The 11,803-nt window shown below is 40.5% G+C and overlaps 1 protein-coding gene across 1 annotated transcript; it reads left to right on the top strand.

Annotated features, from left to right (window-relative positions):
- The first annotated feature begins 482 nt into the window (after nucleotides 1-482).
- On the top strand, nucleotides 483-9,992 carry LOC104078261 (sodium/potassium-transporting ATPase subunit beta-1-interacting protein 2-like). The gene is made up of 2 exons (XM_009579828.1): nucleotides 483-683; nucleotides 9,906-9,992. The coding sequence occupies exons 1-2, from the start codon at nucleotides 510-512 to the stop codon at nucleotides 9,990-9,992; spliced, it is 261 nt and encodes an 86-aa protein (XP_009578123.1). The 5' UTR covers nucleotides 483-509.
- The last annotated feature ends 1,811 nt before the right edge of the window (nucleotides 9,993-11,803 follow it).

Below are 11,803 nucleotides of genomic sequence, written 5' to 3'. Positions count from 1 at the left end.
AGGTCTGCTTTGCAGGGTCCATGAGGCAGAACTCCTTGCAGATGACCCACACATATTAAAGTCTATGAAGTCTTGGTTCCTGAGGACTCTTGTGTAGTTGCGTACATCAGGCCACCAAACTATGGGCTGTATTTCTAGGAACTGAGCAGAGAAGGATTGCTGTGTAAATGTGCACGTCCTTGTGGTTTCTGCAGGAAAATGGGCAATGTAACAGAAATGACTGCTATAGTCTAGGCTACCATAATGTCTAGGAACAAATCCTGTCTTGCAGTATTATTCTTCTGCTCCAAAGAAATTCTGCCTGCCAAGGTACAGCTACTTGTGCTTGCTGCAGGCAAGCTCCACTAACTTTCATGTGACAGTGCAGTTTTATCGCTGCTCTTTGCTTCTTTATGCATCCTGTGAAATCTCTTGCTGAGGCATTTCATACTGGAATACCATCCCAGTGCATTAATTCTTCATTTGTTCTTTTGCAGGAAACAGATCTCATTCTGACATTTAATATCTCAATGCATCGTTCTTGGTGGATGGAGAATGGGCCGGGCTGCACCGTGACCTCAGTAACCCCAGCCCCAGACTGGGCACCAGAGGATCATCGTTATATCACTGTCTCGGGGTGTTTTCTTGAATATCAGTACATAGAAGTGGCTCACAGTTCTCTTCAGATCTTCCTTGCAGTAAGTGTTTACAGATAGCTTTACTTCCACCACCTTTTCTAGATTTCTTCTTGCAGAAAGCCATTACCAGAACAGCAGAATATTGTGGCATTCATTCACAAATCTTGGCTCTAAGTGTTAGTTTTGTAATGAAACTCTGTTGTCTTGCAGCTAGTTCAAGACACCCGTACATGAAAAGCTCCAACATATATGTTTATTGTTGTGAGAATCGATGGCATGACACACTCTGTTTTCCTGACCTCCATTTTGACCATTGACCATGCCACAAATCTTTTGTAGCAGGTTACATTCAAATTACACTATAGGATAAAAGTTGTGACACAGTAAGAAGTTACAGTTATTGCTGTGAAAGCCAAATTGAATATAAAAGAAAAGCCAAAATGAAGGAGAAATTTTCAACAGTAAAAATAGATTCACTGATCAGCTCACAGGACCATATTAGTCAATATGCACTGGAGAAGAATGGGAAAGATTCTTCCCAAAAGAACAAAATGTTGTACTTGTATGAAAATCAAAACCAGAAATCTTTAATCTTTTTAGGAGGATAAGAATCCACTGTTACACTGCAGAAAATTTATAAGGAATGAAAATAGCTTCTTTTGGGGAAAATTGATAGGTTTTTCAACCATATTTACCTGTACTAATCATTTTGCCTTGTGTTGTCTCTGACCTAGGTAAAAAGATGACATAAGCACTGAATTAATTACATTGAATGACAATCTGCATTTTTATGTTTGCTCTAGTGATACATACATGTTCATGCCCATATGACTACAATAAAACTGTTACTATACATATAAATTTGGACCAGTGCCTCGGTACATGACTCCCTCTATATAAATTTTTTGTTCAAAAGATTCCAATGTTTTGTTCGAAGAGGGACCATACTGGCAAAAGAGAGAGGAAATTTGGTTAGTCAGATCCAGAAGTTAATGTAAGGCAGTTGGACAGTCCATAATATATAATGTGGCCCTCAGCTACCCAAAAAGTGAGCAGCTTTTCCATCTGTCTATTTCCCAGCCTAGCTGGAAATGGCCAAGTACCAGGTGAGTTCAGGACAATATATCTCTGTGTCAATACACCTCTGCGGGGGCTCTGCATGTAAAAGGTTGGTGGTTGATGCACCTGAAAACCCAGCTACCTCCCTTCAGTGGAGCCATCCCAGGTCTCCTCCATGCTCCTCAGCTTGCCACGTTGTAGCAGAGCAAAGGGACCCTGGCCAAGTAGGTAGCAAGGCAGGTACTAGATAGATCTGGAAGACAAAAGCAGCCCTTTCTCCAGGTAGTTCATACCTGCAATTTTGACAAGCTACAGCTGGTGCAAAAGAGACAAAGAGAAAAGTGCAACAAAATCAGTGTGAATAAGTAAATAAGATTAAAATAGCTTTACAATTTTATTTACAAGCAATTGTTATCACTCAAGCTTAACTCATAGAATCATAGAATCATTTAGGTTGGAAAAGATCATCAAGATCATCAAGTCCAACTATTAACCTAGCACTGCCAAGTCCACCACTAAACCATGTCCCTAAGCACCACACCTACATGTCTTTTAAATACCTCCAGGGATGGTGACTCAACCACTTCCCTGGGCAGCCTGTTCCAAGGCTTGATAACCCTTTCAGTGAAGAAATTTTTCCTAATATCCAGTCTAAACCTTCCCCTGGCACAACTTGAGGCCATTTCCTCTCATCCTATCATTATATCCCTATTTGTTACTTGGGAGGAGACCAACACCCTCCAACACCTCGCTACAACCTCCTTTCAGGTAGTTGTAGAGCGCGATGAGGTCTCCCCTCAACCTCCTCTTCTCCAGACTAAACAGACCTAGTTCCCTCAGTCGCTCCTCATAAGACTTGTTCTCTAGACCCTTCACAAGCTTCGTTGCCCTTCTTTGGACACGCTCCAGCACCTCAATGTCCTCCTTGTAGTGAGGGGCCCAAAACTGAACACAGGATTCGAGGTGCGGCCTCACCAGGGCCGAGTACAGGGGCACGATCACCTCCCTACTCCTGCTGGCCACACTGTTTCTGATACAGGCCAGGACGGCATTGTCCTTCTTGGCCACCGGGGCACACTGCCGGCTCATGTTCAGCCGGCTGTCAACCAGCACCCCCAGGTCCTTTTCCTCTGGGCAGCTTTCAAGCCACTCTTCCCCAAGCCTGTAGCGTTGCATGGGGTTGTTGTGACCCAAGGGCAGGAACCGGCATTTGGCCTTGTCAAACCTCATACCATTGGCCTTGGCCCATCAATCCAGCCTGCCCAGATCCCTCTGTAGAGCCTTTCTACTCTCAAGCCCTTCAAATGAAATATACAGGCTTATTTTTCTGCTTTTTTTTTTGTATGTAATGAATGATGAACAAGAAACTGAAGGAAGTTCAAGCTCAGTTCTGTTCCTCATGCAACAAGGTTTTTTGTGTGTCTGTGCCTAAATAGAGTTGTGTTTCTAGATAAGGTCATTCTTTGCAAGCCAGAGGAATGGTTCAGAATAACAAACCATTGGTAACCCGCCAGCTGTAGCCAACTACAGCTGGTTTTATATTTCCATTCATGTTACTGTAAATGTGATTATCATAGGTAAAGAGCTATACAGTATAAGCATGGGCCAATTTTCTAAACCTGGTGTTTGCAACTTTACCGTTTACATCATTTTCACATTTCTAGTTGTGGGCATGGAGTTCTTTTTCTAATAGAAAAGCTAGTATAAATTCACTATCATATTAAATGTGGTGAGAAACAAAGGAATTACCTGATACTGCTCAGTGACATATAACAGAAAGTTAGAAGAGCAGATATTGCTTGGTTTTCAGCAAACTAGCTTTCAACAAACCCAAGCCTTACATCAGATTTATCTCCAGTTACTAGAAAGAAATTAATCTTTCCTTTCAATTTTCTTTTATGGGCACTTAAATGGATCTTGCACTTTAACTTAAAACTATAAATTGCAACTTACAAATTCGTTACTTGCTTTCTTTTGTATTTCTGTATGTTCATGACAATGATCAAGCTAATGTTGATCTTGGCTTCTTCACGGGCTGGTGGCACTGCAGCATGTTTTTAAGGATATTTTCTATTGCCTACAGATAAAAAGTTACAAAGACATTCAGCTTCATTGAGGACCACTTATATCAGTCTTTGAAAACATTATACTGAGTGTGTTTTGTACAGCTTGACAATAAGCTCACAAGGAATCCAGCTGCAGAAGGTTAGGGTTCACATAGATGTGATATTTGCTGTGGATTACTTAGTGGAAAGAATATGACAGCCGAGATAAAAGCTATAAAACCCCCATGGTTTATACTTTCTAAAAAGCAAGCCTCAAGGTGGGCTGTGGAATATTTCAAGGATTGCAGGCAGATAGAGGAGATGCAGAATACTCATAGACTCCAAGAGACTTTCTCTCCCCAGAGGAACATGTCCTAGAAGCAAAGAGCACCAGATTATGAACCAAACAAATGCTGCTGCTAATTTTGTGCAAGTCAACACAGATTTTAGGTCTTTAAGAGTGAAATTTTGGAGAATTTTAATTTCTCCTACTGCTTAAACAAAGTAGTAATTAAAGCAACTGGAAGGTTAAATGATCCCAAAGGCCAGGAGAGTCCCGAGTGTGCAGAGTGGTGGTGTTCATTGAGTAATAGCAGCCTTAGAGACTAAAAGAGACAGATGTGATGATGCACAGATATTTTGCCAGCTTTTCCTGAGGAGTGGATTTTGCTCAGGATAAAGAAACAACTGGACAAAATTGCTAGTTTAGCTCACACTGAAGAAGTGACAGAAAATTCATTTTGGTGGTCTCTATATTTTGACCAGCTGAATGCTCATGATTTAGAAAATCTTCAAAATGGGGGAAAATTATTTAAGAACTAATGTGTGCAAGAAAATGCTCTGATAAAATAAGGATTATCCCAATTTGGGTATTTATCATTTATGTATGCAAAGCAGGGCTGGAATAGCCCACAGCGATAATAGGGGCTGCAAAGGAGCCACCACCACTCCATCCCATGACACAGAGCACTTAGTGCATTGGGTGATGCTGGTGGAAGACTACAGCCTCTGTACAGCATATCAGTAAATCAATCCTTGTATCACAGATATAAAAAATGACCATATAATGCACATTTATGTCTGTCTCGTAGCCATTCCCATGTCAGCACTTTACTTCTTGCTCAGCCACTGTCTGATTTTTTTTCATGTGTATGGAAATCTGTTTTGAAAAACTTCCACTGATTTTTCACTGAATTATTGTGGTAGTTCCCTCTGAAGTGGTATACCACCAAAATCTCAGTGCCACACACCATGCTTGTCAGTTTTTACTCCATGCTCCATACCAATACCTCCCATTTGGTTCTTCTGAGACTGAGCCACATTACTATCACTTTACTTCTTACCATCTTCTTCCAGTAAGTTAAAAAGAGAGAGGGGTTCAGAGTGAAGAAGGGAGAATGTGAGGGAGGGGAATCTATTTCATTCTTAAGTGCAGCTTTGCAGCCTGCAGTGCTGCAAAATAAACAAACATATTTTTAGGACACCACCTGCAGCACGCAGCTGTATGGAACTGAACAGAACTGCTAAGGGTGTGATTTGTTCTGCTTTGTGTGAAACCCTGGGGTCTGGGAAAACATGTGGGGAAGGTATTTCTATGGAACAACTGCCTCCTTTCCTGCCCTCCCCAATTCTTGGTAAATATCATAGCTGAATCTGTAAAGGTGAAATCTTAGCTTCATTGTGCTTTGACAGCAACAGTAATTTATTTAATGCTGTGCTGATACATTAAGAAAAAATGCATCGGTTCGGCCACAGCTAATTCATTTGTTTTGTTGCACAAAGCTAACCCTCAATGTGCTCACATACTGGGCAAAATTCTCCACTCGACTCTTCTCTCCCAGGGAAGTCCTGTTTACAGAGCTATGATATCTTGAGGACCTGGACCATCCAATGTGCTCTGCAAGGACCACAACTCTGCCTGTCCTTGGTGCCTACGTATTACCAAAATGACCTGGTCTGGCGATGGCATGACTTGGATACCCATATGCTTCATACATTAAAGTGTCCTTATGTGCTTAATGGTTATTGATTCTTGCTGCTTACATCAGAGAAGCTATTTCATTTTCAGGACTTCTGGGTTATCAAGGATAGATATTCTTAAATTACTGATCTCTGGAGAGAATTTTTCCAGGTAAAGAATGAGGTCAGTGGTACTAATGGAGGTTTGATTTGCTACTGGTTTGTGAAATTTGAGTTGCATTCTGTATAATATTTACAGAGTGGAGGCTGAATGAAAGTTCCCACCCACCCCTAAACAACAGGAGGTATATCTGGCACTTCACCATGGGGAGGGCAGTGCCTGGGAGGGACACAGTGCAGGGTGTACACCCCTGCTAATCTTGGCATGTAGCATCAGTGCTTATGGTTGTCGTTGGCTCTGTGTATAAATAGTACATGCATCCCAGCTTTTTGGTCACACAGCTAAAAAAGAGTTACAAGCTCGCAGTTTCACAGGCACCCACGCCATCAAAGTCTAATTCTAGCTATGGATCCTACGTACAATTTTCTTCATTTGCACTTGTTATCGAACTCTTGTCTTATAACAGAAGGTGGAAATCTTTTCAGTTCAGGTCTTGAGCTGTGGTTCAGGTCAGTGGATTCTGCTTCCAGGTCTACCACAATGTCCTTAGGAAAGTCATTTCGTCTCTCTGTGCCTCTTCCCAAGTGCTGCAGAGAGGAAAGCATGCCTAAATTTTTCATGTTCGATTTGTAAGACACTGTACCATCTGCTGATAGCGATCTCTTGGATCTCTCAAAAAGCTTCTAAATGTGGATGGCACCCAGTACAGTAAGGCCTTTGTGTGGTACAAGGAAATTATAATAATGGTAATTGCATTTCATACAGAAATCAAGCTCAGATTCTCTACATCTTCCTCTGCCTGTGTTTTATTCTTTGATTATGCACGACCTGCCCCCACTCCCACAAGGCTGTTCTTGCAAAAGTTGACAAATTAAAATCCATTTGTAGATCAAAACTCTGAAAATATGCAAATAAAAGATCAGCCTTGGAGATAAGTGTGACAGAATTACATATCTATTTGCCAACGCAGGATTAAAAGTATTTATTATACTTGTCTTTTACTCCTCACTTACACACTCACAAGTCTATTGATTTTAGTGGAACTAAGTGCCCGAGTTATGGGAATAAGACTAATGTGAAGCCATCACCTTAGCCAATTTGGTTTTTAGTTATATAGCCCTCGAAAAGATGAACTGTGTAATATTATTCCAGTAAAATGAGTGGGGAAAAAGCATTTCTTATGTGCTGTATCTACATTATTGATGGTAACTTACATACCAAATAAATAAAACCATAAGTAAACTGTTACATAAAAGTATTGACTATTTTTATAGTGATCCTGTCCACTGACTTTTATGTGCCGTATATTAGTCTTAATTCCTTTTTGTTCCTTCCTGTATTTATACTTGAGTATATGCTTCATGCAATCATTAAAATTATTATTTCATGCTTTAAAATTTGTAATTATCCATCCATACTTGTTACGGTAAATGTATACTATTTGGGATTCTGCGAAGTCTACGTCATGCATAATAACTTTCAAGCTCTGATGTTGTCAGATTGATTTAAAACATCGTGAAGCGTAACTGTGTTATTAAGATGCAATAATACAGCTATGCACTTAGAACACAAGCTTCAAAATCTTTGCTCTGTTGCAGACTTACAGTATGACCTTTGGCAGGGTGCTTAATTCATGCCAATTATTGTCTGTACTATACAAACAATGGTTCTTAAATATTTCAGAAAGATGTTGCCAGGATAATTCCATTAAACATTGCAAAGTAATCAAATATTACAGAAAGGTGGTCCGTGTATGTATTTAAGCACTTAGAACAGTAGAATAGCATTAATGTTCCCTACTTCTCTCACGGATTAATAATAATTAGAAGAGAGTACTCTTAAAATCCTTAATGTTAGCGTAGCACAGGTGACATTAAATAGTCTCATGCCCTTGTGGAGAGATGGAAGTAGTGGGTAATCGTGTACTCTCATAGGAATTTCTTTACTGGACTGTCTATTTGTGCTTTAGACCCACATGCTCAAATATGTTTCTAACAGTATAATCACTTAAAAGAGCCCAACAGTGCTGAGGACAGTATGATTGCAAAGCAAAGCAGTAGTTCCTGTCCAAAGGAACTAACCTTCAAAGTACAAAAAATGCAATTCGATCCATACAGACAGAAAAGAGGGAAAAGACAGGAAAACAGAGAAGGAATACGAGTTTGCAGTTTCAGCGCACCTCTTGTTTGACCATTATCAGCTTTTTTGTAGGCATGATAGAAAAGCCCTAAAAAGGGCTATGAACCAGAATAAGTAAACTTTTCATTATCTGATGGAAAATTCTCCTAAAAGGCAACAAAACAGGAAAGCGTGTGAAAATTTGAAATTTATTAAGTGGCTGACAACAAGCTGGTGGCTCATCAGTGGTGCACTCTCATACCGACAGGAGGGGACAAGCCAGGTGGGACAAGCCACAGAGTGCCTTGCAGGTGAATGGAGTGTTTGAATTTCACTGGAAGAAACTAAGGAGAAGAAATGGAGGGACAAAACAAGCTGTGGAAAACCATCTCTGCAGTAGCCTTCCAGATGGGCTCAGTCTAGACTGAGACGTTGGTCAGGAGCAGGGAGAGGACGTGGCACACGTAGGAGCAGGATGCTCCTCTGAAACTGAGATTCACTGAGTAAGAGATCAGGAGGGCATCAGCAGGACAGCAGAGGTTAAAGGAACAGAGACTTGCAAAACTCCTGCATTTAGAGCAGGAAAGGGGAACGAGCCTTCTGCAAGGGAAAAGAAAAGTACATTCTACCTCTTTTTTCTTTTTCCCTTTAATTTTCTTTTTTATTTGGGAAGACATTGGTGAGACCTGAGCAGAGAAAAAGGCTAGCAGTTCCTCCAGAGACACCAGCAAATGACAGAGCAGGACTAAAAGAAGCGAGCAGTGGGTGTAAAGCGTGTGGGTGGGTGTATCAGCAGGACAGACTGCATGATAGGAGGAGGGGCAAAAGAGCAAAGGCAGGGGAGATGAGGGAGGGAGTCATAGGAATACATGAAAAATAAAAGCTGTCTAACTAATGATGTTGTTAGGAATGAGGTAAACAGCAAAAAAGTGTTTCTCTGGGTCCCAAAATATGCATGAGTAGAATCAAACAAAACATAAGTCGGCCCTGGCTTGTCCAGGTTGAAATGCTAAAAGTGAACGGACAGGTCCTTTTGTCAGAGCTACAAAGACTTCAGGGCAAGGAACAATCTAAGAACTTGTACTGGATTAAAGGTCTTCACTGATTTCAGATGGATAATACTCATCTTTTAGGAAGTGTCACCAACCCATGTAGGCTTTGGGTTCTGCTAATAAACCATCATACCCCATTCCTGTGCTCAAAATACATACAATGTGATATGCTGGGGGAAAAAAAAAAAAGAAGATAAAGATCAGATCTACTTGCTGCTAATGCAAAAAGCCAAAGCTCTTGCAAAACATCTGACCCTCAAAGTAACACTGGATTCTTAATTTTCCAGTTCCTTTGTGCTGAGCAAAAGTGGCACACAGGACATCTATTCGCAGTAACAAGCCTGATGCCGTTTTCCTTTCTAGCCAGCACAAATGTCTTCAGTTATGCAGGAAGCACATCTTGCACATAAAAGCCCTCGCTCAGATTTACCCTTGCTGATTTTGTTTCTCCACCTCCCTTCTGACAGCAGCCTCCACCTCTTCCACATACATGCACCTTGCACATCGGCTGCCTCCTCCTGTGCTTGTAGAGTGGTGAGAATATTTATACATGAGAAAGGAGACAAGAGCTCGTGTAATCAAGTTTTGACTCTTTGAACCTAATGGGGAAAAATAACATTATTTAATTAAGGTGGAGTTCTTTTCTAGGGCAACACAATGATTGAAAGAAAATTGATTCTTAATGATATAGATTGGTACTTCAGAAAGACTGCTTTTTCACTGCAGGACTGGGCAAAATCAACACAATGGGAAGAGGGTATGAATCATTGTAAAGTGCTAATTTAATAACACTGTCGTGCCATGTTAGCAGAGGAGCAACATCAGGTTCAGGCATCTTTGACATTGCCTCAGAGCACAGTATATTGCTGTTTCTCTGTTTGACAATAATGTTAGACCATATGTCATTAGTGTTTTGAAGGACTACTATAAGAAGGGATTTCTTTATGCCTACATGTGTTATCTGTTGTTGCTTCTATCAAATTTTACCTGCGTTTCTTCACTACTCCTTGCAGAAAACTGAATTGTACACATCAAAGCATAAACGTTTTTTTAATGAGCAGGGAGCTTTGTCAGTAGAATTGTGCTCATTCATTTCCCTAAAAGCTTCCCTTTTTGATGAACTGGGTTCATATAAAGCTAAGTTATATGATAATTGTCTGAAAACAAGTTTGCTCCGACTCAGTGGAGAGAATTCAGCTTTAAATGGAGTTACCTGACCAATGCACACAGGATTGTCTCTGAGAGGTTTATTTCCCTGATGAAATGAAAGGCAACAGCACCAGCATGAGCTGAGACTGGAAGAAGCAGTTTTGCCTCTCACAGATGCTCTCGCTCTAACAAAGGCAAATAGTGAATGTGATTTTTTGGGGGGAGGGGTCAGAATTGTGATAACCAAGAGCTGAACCTTAGGCTCGTTGCTTTAAGGCCTGAGGGAAGTTTCCTGAGAATTTGTTTTGACCATCTCATATGTATTCTTTCACACAGGGGACTCTGATTCTGGCTGACCCTGTAGGGTAGATAGTTATACGATACAGCAATGAGATTATTGCTCCCCAGGTTCAGTGCCTCATGGCTGTCCTGGGGCTATGTGATGCTGGTGGTGGTGTGCTGACTGGTGATGCTGCTTGCTGACTTGCTGGGATTTAAATTATTCCTCAATTCTGGTACTAGCCAAGTCCTGTTACCATTTTTACAACACTGTCATAGCATAAGAGTTGCATGTGAACACTTTCCAGCTATACATAGGTCAGATGCCTTGGATTGGGGTCTTTTTACCTAGTTTTGGTGAACTTCTACAGGTTTTTTATGTTTTAAAGAGATTCTGGACAAAGAGCCTAGTCCATTCAATTTTCTTTCTCTACAAGTGAATTTGCAAATTACGCATGCTTTAGATGTAAGAATAATATTAAGAAGAATAGGAATAACAATAAATAGCACAAACTTCTGTAATCATAAGTATTCCGTTACAACATGTAATTAAACAAAAAGGAATCCCTCTTCATACTGAAAACTCATAGTCAAGTGCCAGGTTCACCGACCCCATTTTTGAGCTGATTCTGAAGGTACAATAAACACATGAATGCTGCTCCTTAGAAATATAAAAAAGCAGCCACAGTACAGATACACCCCAGTATCACCATGCTCAGTATTCTTGCTGATGTTACAGTCCTGCCTTGTTCTGCCATATACAAATGCAGCTATTATTTTGCCATTTTGCTCCACACCCCATAAAGAACTTACAGTTCCAGAAGCAAGAGGCCTCAGTTCATGAGTTAAGGTAATTTCTTCCTAAATATAAGAGAGGGAGTGATAAAACACAGAGCCAGCTTCCTCACTTGGTTATGGAAAATAACGTATTTTCCCAAAAAATGCAGAAAAGGCCAGTACTATGGCTGGTTTTCAGGTAAGGCATTCAAATTTGTATTGAAACTTGTATAGTATACTTTACGTAGTATACTTCATGTTTTATTTTTGTGTGCTGTTAGCACAGCTTCCTGTGCCAAAGATAAACTGAGCACATAAAAGTATAGGGTTTTCTGTGAAAACAGAATTACCTGTTTTTCAGCTTTAGTCATGACAATTCTGGTCAAAATGGTTCAGAAAATCTGGTCTGTTAAATTCACCAAAGACAAACAATGTCAGCAACTGCAACTGAACCTGTTTTGAAGGTTCTGCCCAATGATAGATTCCTAAATTTCCTACATTATGAATTCTGTAACTTTTTTCCCCATTTTCTAGCACAGATAGCATATTAAGGCTTTTGCGTTCCAGAAAAAAGTACCTAGCTTTCTGTGGCAACTGTGTACCCTGGGACCCTTGGAATAAGTGTCT

This window comes from Fulmarus glacialis, unplaced genomic scaffold (assembly GCF_000690835.1).
Source record: "Fulmarus glacialis isolate BGI_N327 unplaced genomic scaffold, ASM69083v1 scaffold30270, whole genome shotgun sequence".
Lineage (NCBI taxonomy): Eukaryota > Metazoa > Chordata > Aves > Procellariiformes > Procellariidae > Fulmarus > Fulmarus glacialis.
This window is presented reverse-complemented; position numbering and strand designations above follow the sequence as displayed.